The sequence below is a fragment of the Castor canadensis genome, chromosome 3 (assembly GCF_047511655.1).
Source record: "Castor canadensis chromosome 3, mCasCan1.hap1v2, whole genome shotgun sequence".
NCBI lineage: Eukaryota > Metazoa > Chordata > Mammalia > Rodentia > Castoridae > Castor > Castor canadensis.
In genome coordinates, this window is record NC_133388.1 from 134,851,601 (window position 1) to 134,870,888 (window position 19,288).

General features: G+C 36.5%; 1 protein-coding gene across 5 annotated transcripts in view; it reads right to left on the reverse strand.

Annotated features, from left to right (window-relative positions):
- Positions 1–19,288, reverse strand: part of Eya1 (EYA transcriptional coactivator and phosphatase 1) — a 308,539-nt gene that overhangs the window by 117,798 nt on the left and 171,453 nt on the right. For 3 of the 5 annotated variants that reach the window (XM_074068697.1, XM_074068696.1, XM_074068700.1), the window contains one exon: positions 3,058–3,135. The exons of the other annotated variants lie outside the window; for them this stretch is intronic. In XM_074068697.1, coding sequence (XP_073924798.1) covers positions 3,058–3,135 — 78 coding nt within the window. The remainder of the gene's footprint in view (positions 1–3,057; positions 3,136–19,288) is intronic. 5 annotated transcript variants of the gene reach the window in all.

The window sequence follows — 19,288 nt, forward strand, 5'->3', positions numbered from 1 at the left end:
TCACCTCCTTAGTGCTTTTGGATTTTAGGGCTCCTTGAAACACAGAGGTGGAGTTACTACCACCACTATCAGAGTGGCTCCATGTCTTCTTTATTTATTTTCGAAAGACACCAGGAATACTTGGAAATAAACATTTTTAAGTGCATATGAATTTTTAAGCCATTATTGAAAAGGAAGTAGGAATGGTGACCACAGAGATAAAGGTTTGGAATTAAAGGTTTGGAGACTTCGTTCTTTTATAAACTGAAAACCCTATTCACAGCCATTCTAAGGTGACTTGAATTTTTTTACGTTTATTCATTAGGAGGGAGGGAGGACTGGAGGGAGGGAGGAAAAGAGGGAGGGAGGTAGGGAAGGAAGGAAGGAAGGAAGGAAGGAAGGAAGGAAGGAAGGAAGGAAGGAAGGAAGGAAGACACTGAAAAATAACTTAAAAAGTAGTGAGACAAAGGCTAAGGAAAGGAAGTACCAACAACTACAGAAGCAGGTGGGGGAGGATTTTGAGATTAAGGAACATCCTCTTTTTCCAGAGTTTTCATTCTTTTACTACCATTCTCTAATGGCATAAAAAAGTTCAGGACTGCTGACATCCTTATCTCCTCTCTGGTTGTTAGCCCCTATCTTCTCTTTCTATCCTGGAAACATGAGTAAGTACTTTAAAACCACTTTTTTAAGGATAGTCTCAAATTGCTTACCTCCACTTTCTCCCACAACTGGATCAACCCAAATGTTATTTTAAAAATGTAAATTATAAATTATTATATAGTATATATATGTACAGAAGATTGTATATAATACATATTTTTAGTATATACACTGTAAAGAAGCTCTTTAGGAAAATGATTAAATAAAAAATAATAAAATTTAAATTTTATCCCACCATTCAGAGGGTCACCATTGATTTCCATACCCATATACACAGCAGGTATCTATATACACAAATGTCTTTCTTTGAAGACAAAACTGTGATTATACTGAGCATATTATTTTGGGTAACCTGATTTTTCATTTAATATAGTTAATATTTTCTCATGTTATTAGGTTTTTCAAATAAATATTTAATAACTTTATATATCTGTCATAGCGCTTGAAATGTTTTTTTGATGTTTTAGCAAGTGGTTATTTTAGTATGACAGGATAAAGTAGGGAGAAATGGGAAGAAAAAAGGGAGAAATATTTTCTGTTCCCCATGCAACAGATGAGATTAAAGACTCCACATCTTTAAAATTCTTCAATTCCAGTTCAATGCTCTCCCTCCTTCCCTAATCACTTCTGTTTTCATTTGAACCTCTGCACATCTTACATAAATTTATTTACTTTCCTTGGGTTCTGTCTCAACTCTAGTACAGCCCACTAATTTTACTCCTGTATACTTTCAAAATTTCTATTCCAAACTTTCCTGAGTGCCAGTCACTAATATATATGACATCTTCAAGTATGTGATACCTCTTATTCAACATGTCTAGCACTAAGGTCACCATCTTTCTTTGTTAATCTACTCTTCGTATATGCCCTAGCTCTTAATTTCTCTCTCCTCACTCACCCTCCATGCCAGCTGGTCTCTGATGACTATAAATTTTACTCTATAAATACGTCGAATCCCTCACCTTCTCACACCCATTGCCAGCACTTTGCCTCAGGTCTTTAATATTTCTCAACAAAATTAATACACAAAATCTCTAACTGATCTCTCTACTTCAGTTCACTTGCTTGTAACCATACTACCACAACAGTCATGATTCTGGATTTTGGCTATAAATATGCAACCTTTTTACCTTTGATGCCTGTGCTTCGCACATAGGATAAAACAAAGTCCATGCAGTACATGCAAGCCTACCTCCCTCTGCAGTCTGTCCTAGCTGTTTGTACACAAGGGAATGCTGAACCACTAACAGTTCCCTCAAGTTTGATGCCCTCTGTGCTGTGGTCCTCTCCCATCTGACCAGTGTTTCAATCCCTAGTTCTAAATATGTTTTTTTCCCCCACTCATTTTTAACAATTGAATGCAGGCATTTATTCTAAGACATCTTCCCTGACCAGTCCATTCCAACCTGGTCATTGCTGGGTGCTTCCCTGTGTGTTCTAGGCTCTCTTGTCTTCTCTCTGGCATCATCAAACTCTACTGTAATTGCCTACTTCATCTATGAATTCTTAATTGCACCAAGCACATTGTCTGGCATAAGTAATGTTTTATGAAAGAACAAATATATAATATACTTTATTATTTTCTTATTGCTTCTACTTGTTATAATATAAAAATTGTACATTTACACTTAATTTTATGTCTAAATATAATACCTTTTAGCTGTGGCATCTGTTAAATACGTGATTCTAAGAGCTATATTATCCGTCACAGATTTATGAAAGACAGCACTTCTGATTGACATGCTCATAAATACAGTAGGTAAGATGGGAAGAGTTAAAAATTTAAAGTGTTATCTCTGATAGAAACAATTTTAAAATTAAATAGTGCAATCTGGGAAACATAGCAAACATATAATTAGGTTCTCATAGTGAGTTCATCGTCTTGTCAATGATTTCATTATGACAGGCAGAAAACCTGGATATTTTGTTTATGAGAGGTAGATTTTATTAATGTGAAAGATAAAAAACTAACTTAAGAATGTTATGCTGCTTCACAGAATCTATTTAATTTAGATCTCTTGTTTATATGGTGTGGTAAGTCTGTTTAGGGGGTAACAGGAATCAAAATCTGCCTATCCAAATTTACAGGATTGGAAAAATGATACAAATGAGAGAGAAAGGGAGAGGAGTCATTACCATCTAAGATAATTTAGTAAAAGAAAGGAGAAGCAAAAGCCCTTTTCTCTTCTTCACTGGACACCAGCATTTTCAGCAGCAAACACTTCATCACACTGAGTGAAAACAGCAATTGCTTATTTGGGATTCTGAGCAAAGCTATTACTTTATCTGTATACCTGTACATACACTCATATGCTCTCTCATACATACACACATACACATGTATTTATATGTAATAAACTAGGAAAATAAGTATTAGTTTAGCACTAACATGAAAATCTAATTTTCATTCCTTACCTGAACCTGAGAAATTGTCTAAAGACCCGTCTGCTGTTGATGAAGCTATTTCACTGCTGCTCATTGGCTCTGTTTTAACTACAAAAATAAACATACATCATATATCCAATTAACAGTTATTTGTAAAGGCATAGAAGAGCGACATAACATTCAAATCAGTGACAAGAAGCCATTTAAAAAACGATCTCTTCTTATTTGGACATAAATCAGATTAATATTCTTAATAGAATCTCTTTTAAAAAATACTCACATATTAACTTTTTTCTCCCTAGGAAAACAATCTACTACTACAAGTTGCCCCTTAAAAGAAGCACTTTAAACTAAAAGTAATTAAATTCACTGTTACCATAGTTGTGTATACTAAGTTGCTTATTAGCAAACAACCTCTCAAAATATACATCATGTGATGTGAAATAATTTTCTGGTGTTTGTAGAAAAATCTGTTACTTAGCAAAAAAAACTCAAAAGAGCAGAACAAGAGGATGTGAAGAAGTAGGGAACAAGTGTCTGCTCTTAATAAGAGGTTCCCACCATGGCCAAGAACAGGTGCACGCATACATGCACACACAGCACACGTGTGCCACACTTGCACGCTGCACTTCCCCAGTTATCCAGCATGGCTCAAAGACACAGTCCTTAAGTTAACAGGGCATTACGCCAAGCCATATCAGACCACCAGTTAATCAGTATTTCTTGTGCACCTAGTATCCAAAACTGAAGTAGAAATGAATTTTTCCATTTCAAAATAATACCAACAGACAGTTTATGTAATATATATATATATAAAATCTTTGATAAAGTCTGTTTGGGTTGAGAAATAGCTTTTTGATTTATGCTATAAAATTCTCTGAAGCAATCCATTTCCTGAAAAAGTGATAGAATTACTGTGCCCTACCAAGCAGATGAGCCAAACTACATCAGAGCGCTTGCCTTTTTCCTCCCTGGTTTTAGACTTTTTTTTTTTTTAATGACAAGCTAGCATTATTTTCTCTAGAAACTACAAATGAAATACTATTAATGAAATTTGCCTAGTCTACTTTGTGGGAGCTACTTATCTCCTATTACCAGGTTTTCAGAAAGAGTGCAGTAATATTTTAAAGCCAACCTAAAAATTCGTAATGTTTCCTGAAGTGAATGCTCAACAAGAGAACATTCCTGGTGGGGGAGCTTCCCCCACAGAGTAAACACATTTGAAATGGGAGAAAATAAAGGAGAAAACAGCTCTTCCTTCTCACAAAGTCACCAAAACAAACAAGCAAACAAAAAAAACTTTGAAAATTCTTGCAACTCTTGAGCCTCCAGGTATTTTAATAACACATAATGAGTAATTTTCAAAAGAAGCATTATAAAAGGTGTATCAGATAGTCACCTTTAAAAATTATTTAGATGGTTTCAAAATAAGACTGGGGAGAAAACCAGCGAGTCTAATGGAAATCACTCTGCCTGATTATTTTCATGTAGACCACACAACAGTGAAACTGAAGTTGTGACTGGAGTTTTCACTTTTCTGCCAGTTGTTTTGGCTTAGAAGTCTTAGTTGATCCTAATAAATTCTGACATAAGCCTGTGTTTCCCTTCTCTCTCCATGTCACCAGCCACCTATGATCTTGCTCTTTATAACTATGACACTATCATAGCTTTAGGGAAGCTAGCATTCCACTTCAGAAGGTTTCTGTTTCCTACTCAGTTATCTACATCACACCTTATCTTCCCTTAAAAGAACTTAAATAATGTCCTGTACACATAAGACAATAGTTGTATTTCACTCTTTATTTGATAGATGACCACTGAAATGATGAACTCAGAATCAAATATTGCATGCTGAGCAAATGATTAGAATTAGTGCAATGGAAATCAGTTACATTCTTCATGGACATTACAATTAATTCTAGAGAACTCTGTCAGTAGTTCTCAGAAGACCCTCACAAACTCTCTGGTCAGGTAATGTCTTCTTGTTACACATGTGAAAATTGAAACCAGGAGAGTAAGGAAGTTGCCCAAAATCACAGAGTAAGCAACAGAAATGAGATTTAATTTTGTGTGTGTTTTTACTACCTGGTCCATGACCACAACTTGAAAAAATGATAATAAGTATTTTTTTTTCCAATAATTTGAGCTAGAGCAAGGCAGCTGAGGCATAGTGCCATATACTATGGATCAAGTGGAAAGCAAAACCTTGCCAGTCCTGGCTCTCTAAGATTTTCAGAGCTGCCAGTCTAGTGATTTGCTGGAAGACACCAAGCGTAAGTTTCAGGCCCAACTGTCAGGAAAAGATGAAGAAGGAATTCCTTGACTGTGTATGATATTCATCCAAATTACGTCCAAGTCTTTGCCAAGTCTACAGTCTATGGTTTTGTAGATTTGACTACACAGTTTGTGAAAGCTTACCCACAAAAAAACCCTCTCCTATTCCTATTCCCCTAAAATCTGCATCTCTGTATGATTAGCTTAATCAAATGCAACTTTCACTCCCAAGAGGCACATCCAATTATACTTGAAATGCATTAAAACTAGGCAAAAAGACCAGAAAGGAAGGGAAGACGATACTTTCCCTTTTAGGTTCCAAGTTCATTGCCTTTTGCCATTGTTCACATATGCCCATCTATACACTAAGGAATAAAGACTCCCCAATGCTTGATTTTTTAAAAGGCTCTCTGTTAAAGAGAAGAGGATGTCCATAAAGTAACTACCAGGATATTCATGATTATATCAGGTACTGTAATTGAATACTTTGATCACCAGGGACTTGATGCTAAAAAGACTAGGGATTTACTGTGATGTAAAATAGCTTCTGAACAAAAGCCAAAAAGAGACTACTTCCGGCTTTGTTGTGGCCAAGTGTATATGCACTGGAGAGTTAAGAGACAAGAATCATCTCTAGCCACCAAAATTTTACCCGTTCCCTCCTCCTAGTATGATCACATTTATCAAAAGGCTACAGATGACATCATGGAGCCCCTCTCCAAGACTTTGAATTAACAAACACCACACACCAAAATTTTTTAGTCTTAGATATTTAAGGTGCTGTAACACCTGAGAACTATCCGTCTAAGCCACCTGTCTGAAGAACAAAACTTGTGACTGATTTGTTCTCCACTAAGTAACTACAGGATTATCTCTGCCATAGTTTTCTTCCATTGCTGACTTCAGTTTATTATTTAAAAAAAAAGTTATTTTTGCTCTCTATTTCCCCATTTCAAGTATGTTTATTTTTCTACCATTTCAAGTTTCCAATCTTCCATATGATCCTTAAGGACCTTCTCAGACTCATTCTTTAAAAAAAAATTTCAGAAATTCCTCTTCATCCCATGAAAATGAGAAACTCATCTTTCATTAGTATAAATTTAAGTGGAGATTTATCATTGCAAGTCACCCCAAAGGAGAGCTCTGTTACTAGAGCTCTGTTACTAGAGCCAGTCTGTGAATCATGAAGAATCTGCTCACAAATGCACAGAGAAAACAACAGCCTAGCTGAGTGGCAGGTCCTCCCCAGCCAGTATCTAAGCTCATCTCAACTTTCCTCAAAAGGTAGTAGTTAGCACAGCTTGTCTTTTTCTAGAAATGCTCATCGGAGTAGCCCATCTTTCTAAACCACAACCGGTTATCCCACTCCAGCTTCATTCGCCTTGCTCACTCTAGAATCCAGAGCCAGTCACATCTAGCTCCCAGTCTATGTGCTGTGCAGTCTCATCTTCCTATGCATCTTTTTTGTTTTAATTCTAATTGTACGATGGCCAATCTCCCACTGTCCATCCTTTGGCTACTTTCTAGTATGGATGAACATGGGAGAGTAGGTCACAATTAGTGTGCTGACTGAGTCCTCTTAAATTGAATTGTCTTTAACTCTTGAGTCATCCTGTTGCTAGACAGTCTCCCTTTCCCATCTGTTGTCAACTGTCTGCAACAGTCTCCCTTGAGTCTTTCCACTTTTCATCAAGCCTGGAACCATACTTTAGCACACGGACTCACCAAATAATTTATAAAGAATGTTGAAGCTACATTTAAGTGTTTCATCTTCCTGCAACATTTCTTATTTTTCCACTGATTAATTTCAGTGCAAGTTTCTTATAATCTCTGCACTCTCACTCTTTTGTGCCTCTTCCAAACCTCCTTTGCAATGGTATTCCATTACATGGTTTCAGAGTATCTTCATTCATCAAGAGGCTACTTCCCTTCTCGTTAATTTTTAAAATATTTTTTGCAATTCTGGGGATTGAACCCAGGGCCTTGAGCATACTAGACAAGCACTCTACCACTTATTTATACCGCCCCCGGGGCCCATCCCCTAATTTGTAAACAGCTGTCTCTCAATCATGATAATTTCTCAATGTGTCATCGCCAAGTTTTCTGGACATTTGCCTTTACATGCTTATCACCTAACCTCTCTTATCTTTTGTATCAATTATTTTACTCAAAGCCTTGTTCCAATTGCCCAGTTCAAACTTTTCTCAGCCCTGACTTTCCTTAATTCTTCAGAAGAATAGGCTTTCCTCCTTGATAGTTTTTTTTTCATCATTGACTAATACAATGTAACAGTTCTCTTTTCCCTCATGTATCTCTTTTTCTCCAGGTTTTCTTCCTTTACCTACTTTGTGGTCCCATAATTTCACCTTCTCCTTCCCTGTCTGAAATTTCTCTCACAGTAATTTCTTTCCTTGCCATGGTTTTTAAAAACAACCTTCTTACAGATAACTCCTAAATCCCTATCCATAAGTACATCTTTTTTTATGGGGACCAATCATCACATCCCAATTATTCCAACCCCTTTGCAATGTTCTTGCCTGGTCAAACTCAACATACCCAAACCTAAAACCACCATCCTATCTCCATGCTATGCTATTTTTGGGAGGGCAGTACTGGGCATTGAACTCAGCCTCACACTTGCTAGGCAGGCACTATAACACCTGAGCCATGCAAGTCCTTTTCGTGTTGGTTATTTTTGAAATAGGATCTTGCTTTATACCATTTCTGCTTCCTTGAGTACCTTGGGATGGCAGGCATGTGCCACTATGCCCAGGCATTGGTTGAAATAGGGTCTTTCAAACTTTTTGCCCACGTTCACCTTGAACCTTGATCCTCTTGGGAAGACTGAAAGTTTCCCTTTCAATTTCTTTTTTTCTTTTTATTACCATATTATTGGGATGCACTGTGACATTTACAAAAGTGCTTACACTGTATCTTTGTTGTGTTCACCTCCCTCCATCATTCTCTTTTATTCTCCCTCCCCTCAAAATCAAAATAATTTGTCAAGTTTTATTTCAATTTTAATTTTTTATCCCATCAATATGGGTACATATTTACTGAAAATTTTACAATGTATTTATAATGAAAGCTGCCACACACCATCTCTAAATCCCACAAAATAGTATCCCTTTACTGTTATTTATTGACTTTTCTGTAAGATGTTATTCATTGGCTTTTTTCTCTGGGGGGAGCGAGATTAAGACTTTTTTAAATATAAAAAATTTTATTAGGATATATTCATTGTATAGGGGGATTCATAGTGACAATTCCAATTAGTCTTATATTGTACATTTGTTAGATCACCCCCATCACCTCTACCCCTTAACCCCTTCCTGCCCCACTTAAAGCAATTACAAGAGGTTTCTTTGTTCACCTTCATATAAGTCCATCAACCATAAACCCTCACCTTAATCGCCTTCATTCACCTTCATTCCCCCCTCACTAGTACCCCCCACACACATACAGTACCTATTTTACAGTCCTGTCATTCATCATTAATATTTAAGTTGAACCTGCCTCCTCTTTTCTTAGGTGCCACTTGAAGGCCACAGTTCGAATCTTAAGTGTCTCCCAAAGTTCTATGTGGTAATGGTTTAGTGTCTAGCATGATGCTATTGGGAAAGCTGCAGAACCTTTAAACAGTAGGGCCTAGTGGGCAATCTTCAGGTCACTGGGATGTTCCCTCAGAGCTGAATGAGGGACCTGGCCTCTTCTTCATCCTCTCTTTCACATCCTAGACATGAGGTAAGTAATTTTGCTCTGCCATGTGCTCAGCTATGATGTGCTGCTTATTCATGGTCCAAAAGCAATGGGACCAATCACAGACTGAAATCTCCAAAACTGGAGTCAAAGTAAACCTTTTATCTTTATAAGTTGATTATCTCCAGTATTTGTTAGAGTGGTGGAAAGCTGCCTAACACATCTGTAACTTGTACCATTTTCCACTTTCATATCTTTCTCTTGAATTTCATGGCCACTATCTAATTACCTTCTACCTGTTCTCTTATAAAAGTTCTCAAATTGGACTTTTAACCTCTACTCTCCCTACTTTAGGCAGACTGTTAACTTTTCATAGCCAAGATCTGCACAGTACTCCTGACTCTGAGGCCTTCAGCAGGCTCTCCATTTCCCCCTGAATTAAGATTCTATTCCCCAATTATGTATCTTTAATTTTGTATTTACTTCCCATTTCTTCCATACATTTTACATTTGCATTAAAAGCTAGTCATTTATGAGTATTGCAAATCTACACTGTCTCATCTAATTGTCCTGACTTTCCTTATGATACTATAATTCTCATTCTATAAGTAAAGCACCACATTTATCTATACATATGTACATATATGCACAAACACACACACATACATTTATGTATGTATTATTTATGTATGGCCTACTAAGATGTTCAATGCTTCCTTAAATCTAGTTTTTCTAGTGCCCCACCCTCTGACATTAAATATTCTATCAACTTCCCACGAGTAAGTCAAGAAAGTTTCAATGAAAATCCTGTTTGCTTCATTAAGTCTTCCCTAATCTTCTACTCAGGGATGATTTTTCTCCCCTTTGAACTTCAAAGCCTGTGTTTGTGCCTCCTTTAGATACATATCCTGTTCTATTTCATTTTACAGTTCTTAGTCTTATCCATTTGAATATATGAACAACTTTTTCATGGCAGAAGCTACATCTTTTTACATTATTACATCTCTGTAGAATTTTGAACAATGTCTGTTGTGCAGTTAGAACTCGACATTTATTGAAGAAATAAAGTTGAAATGTGCAACTGACTTAAAAAGCAGATTACAATTGACTTTACACCATTAAGAATATCACACAGGTAATTAAAAACACCACTCAAATGTAAGATGACTTTTATTCCTCTCAAATTACCACTCAGTGGACTTATACACAGGCTCTTGCAAGGAACCTCACTTACAGGATACATGTAACATAGTTATGTTATTTTGAACAAAGCATTATTTGAAAAAGACACATTAACAAAAAAAATATCAATCACTGGAATTTTTGTGTGTTTAGAGAGGACCCTGCATGAATCAGTAAAAAGAGAGATAAACAGATTATCAAAGATTTAATAATAATTCATGGGGCATAACCAACTAAAAGCAAATATTTGATAGTACTGCAAATAAACCTTAAAAGACTCCTTTCTAAAGAACCTCTGCATATAATTATGCTGCAGAGGTCACAAAAGAAAAACACAACCATGTGATATTATGGTTTAGATTCAATGACAATATCACTCATAAATTTAAGAAGTTTCTTTAACAAAATATAAGGCAAAATGGAAATGTATGCTTTTAAAAATTGTGTGAAATGATTCTAAAATGGGCAAAGGACACCAAAGAGATAAGTGAAGAAAATGAATACAAGTTTTACTTGAAATATGAATCTGGAAAATAATACCTACAAATTTATACATTGTATCTGATACCTTTAAAAACACATGATTGAGTTATAATGATTATTATTTAACTATTTCTTCATCAAAAAATGTACATATCCATGAATTAAATGTTTTGTCTTTAGTCAATTCTCACTTAGAAAATGAGGCATCTCTTTATGTTTGGATTGGCTCTATAGCCTGATAAAAAGATTATTATTCCTCCAAATATTAAATTTATGGTTATTCTTATTATCTTAAAAGAGGGCAGAAAATATTAGCTCTTCAAAATAGCACATATTATACAACCTTATAAAAACTAACATATATTGACTAAACTTGAACTTAAAGGAAAACAGGCTCATGTCTCCACAGACTCAAGTATAAAGGGCTTTAAGTTTGGATCCTGATGGACCTGACCTATTCAGTGGATCGATCTCTTGATGGATTCATAATATGATGACATTGTTAGGCGGGCCTCATTGAAGGAAGTAGGTCACTAGAAAGATATACTTGTCCCTTGCTCCTTCTCTCTACCTCTTGGCCACTATAAGCTGAGCAACTTTGTTCTGCCATGCCCTTCTACCATGATGTTGTGCCTCGCGTCAAGCTCAGAAACACAGAGCCACCTGCTCATGGACCGAAACCTCTGAAACTGAACCAAAATGCATCTTTCCTCCTTATAAGTTATTTATGTTAGACATTTTGGCACAGTGATGAAAAGCTAACTAACCCACATGGCCATAAAAAGTACTCATTTCAAAACCTGGTATTAACAGAAAGTGTAGTATATTAGAGTACCACTGTACAGTAAATTAGGTAGAGTCCTAGACTGGCTAGCCTTTTTTGCAATAGAAATAAGAAATGGTAAATGTTGACTGCTACTTTGAAAGGTCTTTTGCAGCTGTGCTTTTTGTTTTTTGTTTGTTTGTTTGTTTTGGCAAGCCTCATTCTTGTCACACTAGCTCAGGTTCCTAACACATAAAATCTGGACAGATTACATGAGCCTCCACACTGTAGCTCATCGCTCCTCCTATCCAATCTATTCTTGAAACTGGTGTCAGATTAATACCTGAAACACTTTCACCCTATCTGTCCCTTGCTCAAAATATTCATTGGTTTCTCTACTGGCTTCAGAATGAAGCCCAAATTCTTTAGCCTAGTATTCAGGGTCCTCCAGAGTTTGGTTCCAGCTGATTCTCCTTATCTACTATCAATTCCTTCTTCAGCTGCACTGTTCTCCTCATAGTCTCTCAAACTATCCTACCTTTGTTCATGTTGTTCCCTCACTTAACGTGCATTCCAGCTCTTCTCAATCCATTCAAATTCTGTCCATTTCCCAATGCTCAGCTCAGATTCCAGTTCCTCCTTGAAGCCTGGCCAGAACTTAGCAAGCTGAAGAGCTCTTTCTTCTGAACTCTGAGAATACTTTTGTTTGGATCCCTGGCTTCTAACCTTTTTGAGAATTTGTTCTAACACCAAAATATTTCAGAATTCAGATGATAACCTACTTTTAATCTTTTGATAGAGAAGTTCGAGGACAGCTTGGAAAAATAGTTTGCAAAACCCCATCTTCAAAATAACCAGGGCAAAATGGGCTGGAGGTGTGGCTCAAGCAGTAGAAAGCCTGCTTTGCAAGTGTGAAGCCCTGAGTTTAAACCCCAGTACAAACTTATTTTGTACTTCAAAATAAGTTGCAGATATAAAACACTTACCCTAAATATTTCAGCATCTGTATCATTATAGTTCATGTTTGTTTGTGGTTCTTTTTTTTTCCTTTAAGTAAAATTTATATAAGCTGAAATATAAAAATCTTAAATGTGCCATTCGATCAATAACTTAACAAATGTGCACATTTAGAAATCAAGTGTAATCTAACTATTTTTAGGTTATTGGCATGATAGTATGAAAAGATTGCCCTTATTTTAAGAGTTTTGCTGGTGGAAAGGCTCAAGTGGTAAGAGCGCCTGCCTAGCAAGTGTGAGGCCCTGAGTTCAAACCCCAGAACTTCCAAAAAAAAAGATATACAATCATTTTAAGAGGTTAGCAATATGACATTCTCGATTTCTGACATGAGCAATATTTATCTAACTTTTGGAATGGAAGAATAATGATTTTAGCTTTTTTGGGGGGGGTGGAACTGGAGTTTGAACTCAGGGCTTCATGCTTACAAAGCAGGCACTCTACTACTTGAGCCACATCTCCAGTCCAAGGAATAGTCATTTTAAAAGTAGCTTATATTTACTGAATATTTCCTATATTCCAGGCATTATATTAAACACTTCCAAGCAAACAATAGCTCGTTTGCTTCTTATGGTGACTTCATTATGGTGACATTTATCATAACCATGTATTTTCAAAGATGAGAAAACTGCAGCTTAAAGATATTAAACAGCTCAGGGTCACACAGCTAGCTTCAAACTCTTAATTATTTTATATTTTATAAACCCACTGAAGAGTCCAATATTTTTCAATTATGGTTTTATTATCCTTAATCATTCATCCAATGTAGACCTAGACAATCATTGGATGACAGAGCACAGGATAGCCTGAGATATTAAGGCACTGAATGAAAGTGGATCAGTATATGTTGCAAATTAGCAGTCGGTAAAATAAACTAGTGGATGAAGATTGGAAGCAGATGAGCTGGCTAGGACTCAGAACCTCAATCATATCAACATGGAACAATGGTTGATTTGCCTAAAATGTAATCAACCTACCAAATGATTATTACCCTTTTCCTATTCTTCACCAACTCACAGGAGCACTCAGACATACACCCACCCACACTGAATACCTGCAAAGGCTGTTTGGAGCCACGAAGGATCCAAAGGAGGAGAAAATATTCTTTCCTCATGTGGAGACAAGACAGTAGCCAGTCCCAAAGGATGAGCTTCTTTTTGAAAATATAACATTATAATTTAATGATAACATCTAGTTTTTGAGCATGTGGCAGAAGCCAGTAACAGTTCTTAGTATTTTAGATAGACTAATCATCAAAATGCCCTGACATTAAGGGGCAATCCTCATTTTACAAAGAAGAAAGCAGAAACTGGAGGTAATAAGATAATAATAGCTGGTGGATAGTAAGCACTTCCTAGAAGTCACACGCCATTCTCAACTCACCATCCTGGTACACTATCAGTAGGTTCATTCTCACCTTCACAGAGCAGAGCAGAAACGAAAGGCAGGCAGAGAAGCATCCTCAGACTAGATAACTGCTGAGTGGCAGAGCCCAGCATGGCAGAGGCAGTCCAGCCTTAGGACCCCCTAACAGTCTGCTCTGCTGCCTCTCAAGATCCACCTTAGCTGCATTGTATGTAAACAGCTGATTTGAGATTTTTAACCCAGATTAGTTTTACTGCTCATGCAATACTGCTTTCCTGAATTTTTTCCCTTCCACTTTACTCTCTCCTTAAAGGCAACTATGTGATCTGTGAGAAAGACAATGTGTAGAGAAGTACCTGGTTCAGGTAAAATACCCTCATTGCTTCTCACCTGCATCCTTTTCACTGCCTACCACCCCTTAAATACAGTTTCAAAATCCCCATAAGTGTATTTCTGAAAACACAAACCCAATCTCATCATACTCTTATTTATAAATCCTTAGCCTCCCAGCTCCTGCACAATTGCATTCAAAGTCCTAACCCTTGTACCTTGGGCCTGCATCTTCCATTCTGGATGATTCTTGGCCCCATGTCTGTTCACTCTGTGCTTGTCCCTAACTTTACACACACACACACACTCACACACACCACTCCTTCGATTATAAATGTCTTTGTCACAATGTAAAAACCATGTTCGCTCTTCTACTGCAGTGTTTATCGTTATCCCTTCAATTTTTCCTCACCTTCAAAGTTTTTACCACCAATTATTATTTATTTCCTATCTTGCAAACACACTAAGCCTAAGAGTACTAGCTACCTAAACTGCTTCATTACTGCTGAAATTCTAATTCCAAAAGCTAAAGATTTCATTTGTAAAACAGTAAATAGTATGGGTCAAATGCAAGTCAGTTACCACAGTCCAAATTCAAAATCAGCAGCAGTGCTGACTGTGGATGCTCTCTGAGGGGACAGTCTACAGCTACTCTATGAATCAGTCTGTGAAGTGGTCAGTTTCAAATTTTTGAAAAATGAGCTTTAGATTTGTCATAGAATGGTTAATACAGTATAAGTAAAATTAGTAAATCCTTTGTTCTTGCAATCACTCACTTACATTATTTGCTTACTAACATGGGGTACTCACTCAACAAATATTTATTGCCAAACCTTCTCCTGGACAGAGACGGCACAAAAGTTACCATGTCTATCCTGCCTTCAAGGGGCTGAGAGGCTCTACCAGGCAAAACAGATACAGGAATAGATATTGTACATCTTCCATGTTGGTCATAATCTCAGATGAGGTGACATAAAAATTTCTAAATGCAGATAAAGCATTTTAGCAGGAAACAAGTTTTTCACCTAGTAAGCAGTGCTATTGTTTTTGAGCATAAAGAACACAAGTTTTGAATCAACCTGACAAGCCCCTGAATCTCTTGTTCAACACAGCTAATATGCTGTGTAAACAGACTTGTCACTCAACGTCTTCTACATCAGGTTCATAAAAGTCACCTTAAAGATTGTTTTGAGAATAAAATAAAGTATGCAGAGGGCATAATGATATGCTCAATAAATGTTAAGAACTTGGGCAATTTAGTTCATACTCTTTATTTTATTAAAAAGTATTCTTTCCACTCAAAATTCCCCTTTATTATAGTAATAGATGCAATAATAAACTGGGTAAGCATTTTAGGTTTTGTTTCACTTTACAGAATAAAAAAATGTTTCCAATTTGTATTATGGGTATAAACATACCTCTGTGGAATTTGTTTGGTAGAGTTCATCTACATTTTTTAGTGAAACGGGATATTGGAGACATGAAATAAAACTGAAATATATGCAAAACCAGCAAATTACCATAAGCACACTCATAATAAGCCTTCACTTTTAAACAATTTGGGGCTTGAAAACTTAGCACAAATTCTTGATTAGCTTCTCATAACTTATGTTCTCTCTTAGTAAAGGCAATATCTGGTAGTTACCGAGCACAACTACAGGACAGATGACTATTTTGCTATACAAAATAAAAATGGAAAAATACAGCACACACACACACATACATACATATATATGTGTGCAAATATAGAAAATGTATAAACAATTTTTTCCTGGAAGCCAGAGAGAAGAGAATGGATTGCTGTTGGTCCTTACTACCAGTGAGCAAAGTGAGAAGTAAGACACATACATGCACACACGACTTTATCTACATACTGCCCACTCCACGGCATTCTTGGACATCACAAGAAATCAGGAACTACTTAAAGCAAGGATTCTATAACCAAAGAAAGAATCATGAATTAGCCTGAAAGTTTACATAGCTCCATGGAGAGAACCAGAGGTTTCTCCCAAAGATAGAATGTTCTTAGGGAGGTAAATTTCTGCCCATACTGAGGTTCTGGCCCATCGGTGGAGATGCCACAGAGCTCTGATCCTCTAACCTACCGGCAACTGGCAGCAACTGAGAGATGCCTACATCTAGTCATGAGTTTATCAGAAGACTAAATGTCTACAAATCCCGAGCCTCCTTGTAAGCAAGAAGAACTGGAACTCCCAGTTTTATTGAAAAAGATCTGCTTAGCTACAGATGACAGGCTTGAGGGATCTGCTACCCACTACAGCATCCCTTTATTCCTCTGACCCCACCTTTCATCAGCCCTGGCTGTTCTCTCTCCTAGAGCCACATGGAGCTCCTAGTTGTTCCTAGATCATAACAGGCATGTTCCCAACTCTCCACTTTAGTAATTGCTGTTCCTATGGGAGCCCCTAACAACTGCCAACATAGCACTGTTTGGTTGATACCATCTGATTCTCCAAGTCAAGGGAAATGTGACCAAATTTATCATCAACTTAAAAATACTTCTGAGGAAGAACATATTTACTCTGAGCAGTAGCAAAACTCCAACTGCTTTTTGAATTTCACAGTAACACTGCTCCAATCCAAATGTGCATATAATAATGACTATTGTAATGAAAAGCAGAGAAGACTTCCCATCTCTGTTTGATCTCAGAGAGGCTTAACACAGGCAGACAGCTGATGGAATTATAATTAGAGCAAAAGCTTTGAAAACTAGTTAGAGACAGTCCCCTTCAAAAGTTAACCTATTGATGCAATATGCCAGGCACACATGACCACAGGAAGAAATCTCCCACAAAACAGAATTTAACAAGAGCAGAACTGTCCTTCTAACAGAGTCACTTTGTCATCAAAGCCTTTGCCAATATTCTTCTACAGCTCTGCTGTCTGAGGGCGATTGGCACTCTCCACTCTGAAGGCAGCAGTATGGCAGGAAAAGAAGGCACTTTTAGGATGAAGATATTAGAAGAGTCATTTGCATATAGTGAGAAGCTCATACTCTCCATAGACTAGCACAGTAATTTAAAAGTCCCAGCTCTGGACTCAGACAGAACTTTATTCAACTACTGGTTCAGATACCAATGGTCACCACTATGAGCCATATGCCTTCACACTTGGCATTTTAATTTTCTGTCTTTGTAAAATAGGAACCCTACCGTAGAAGTGACTATTATTTTATATGGCACAGAGCTTAACAGTTACAGAGACCTTAGTAAGTTCTAAATATACTATGTGTTTTATATTACACACAGCAGCAAGCCTAATGTAAGTTCTGCTATTATTCCCGTTTTGCAGATGAGAAAAGTGAGTCCACACAGAAGCTCATTTGCCCAAGTTCCCACAGCCAGTAAATCATAGAGTTAGGATTCAAGCAAACATTCTTCGCCATTCTGTTGGTAATCTCCAGGAATTTTTCTCAAGATTAATGCAACAAAACATAGAAAATTGTTAGCACAATGATTAACAAGTTATAAAAAGTCATTTTATCAATAGGCAGGTGAAAATTATTCCCATGTTTATACATGTGTATATACATATATATGTATGTGTGTGTGTGTACAATATAACAAAAGTTAAATTTGAGCAAATTATTTTTCACAACTTTTGCTGAAGAATAATCTTAAGAGGCCAATTTTGTGGCTGTAGACAAACTCCAAAAATGTCATTTAGAAACTTCTTTACTCATGATGTCCCTTAATCTCCCAGAAACTGAATTATGTGAAGAATGTAAATAATAAAATTAGATTACCATGTTTCTATTGACATCAGAATATTTAACCACAAATAAATAAATATGGCCTATAAAATGCAGCCTCAAACCATAATTTTATACACATTCACTTCAGTTTAGATATTTCCTGTAAATAAGATTTCTTAAGATACACTCATTGGGTAACACTGCATTTTACTAAATTAAAATTAGAGTGAGAAAAACAAGTTCAGATCATTTACTAGTGTTCTAAGCTTTGCAGAAATGACAATAGCTTAAAATAGAGTCTGACAACATAAATGTGTATAACTCAATTAACCTATCATCCTAAAATATGCAAAACACAACTGAATAAATTAAATGCAGACAATTTAGTCACCTAATTCAGGACTGTAATCTGTTATCATGTTGGAAATCAGATATACCAATTCAAAAATTACTATTTGAATTACCAAAAGAAAACCTGAAACTCTGTAGTGAAAATTTCAACTGCATCTGGTTTTATGTCACTAAAAGACATATTTATCTGTTTTAAGACCAGTTTAAGCTTCTTCTCGAGTTTGATTCTGAATTTACAATAAGGAAAACTTCCAATCAAGCTCTTAATTTCACTCACACCTCTTTTTGGCTCTTCCCCACTCTCTATCCCCAGACAACCAAAAATAAACACACTCAAACTAGAGAAAGAGGAACTGACCAATCTCAGGCTCCCATAGGCTTAAGACAACCAGAGGAAACAAAGATGGGAAGAATCCCTGCTTTGCAAACAGGCCCTAATTAGGTATGTAAATAAAAATCCTTTTACTGCTATACTGAGTCCTTCTGAAGGAAGGGTTCCCAACTACTTCTCACACTTAACACAAAAAGAGCCTTTATCAGATAGAGGCTTAAACATAAGCCCAACATTAGAAATCCTCTCACATTCCTTAATTTGATGTTCCTCTAACACAAGCATCACTACTCCAAAACCTGTTTCTTAAAAATTATGCTTGAACAACCAATAAGAATTGTCTATTCCACCCTGCCCTGGAAGATTAACTGTTCAAAAGACTAGAAAACAGTTAAAAGACCACATTTAGTGTTTTCACAAGCATCCAATAGTGTCTTCTGGGTTAAGCTTTGGTTGTTCAATAGAAACTGAAATATTCATTAATTCTAACTGCGTTTTCTGTGATGCCATTCAAGGTTTTACTCATGCTACTATTTTAGTATTTTTACCTATTTGTGTTTTATATTCAAAGATTATAACCTGGGTAACACCAACACTTAACTGCAGCAATAAGGATTCACAAAGAGGCTGGAATATAAAAATTCAAAGAGCTCAAAGTTTTGAAACATGAAACATTCAAACAACTATTATAACTGAGGAACATTTCATGTAGGAAATAAGAAAACACAGTACTTGAGGCTGTAGCTCAGGGTCT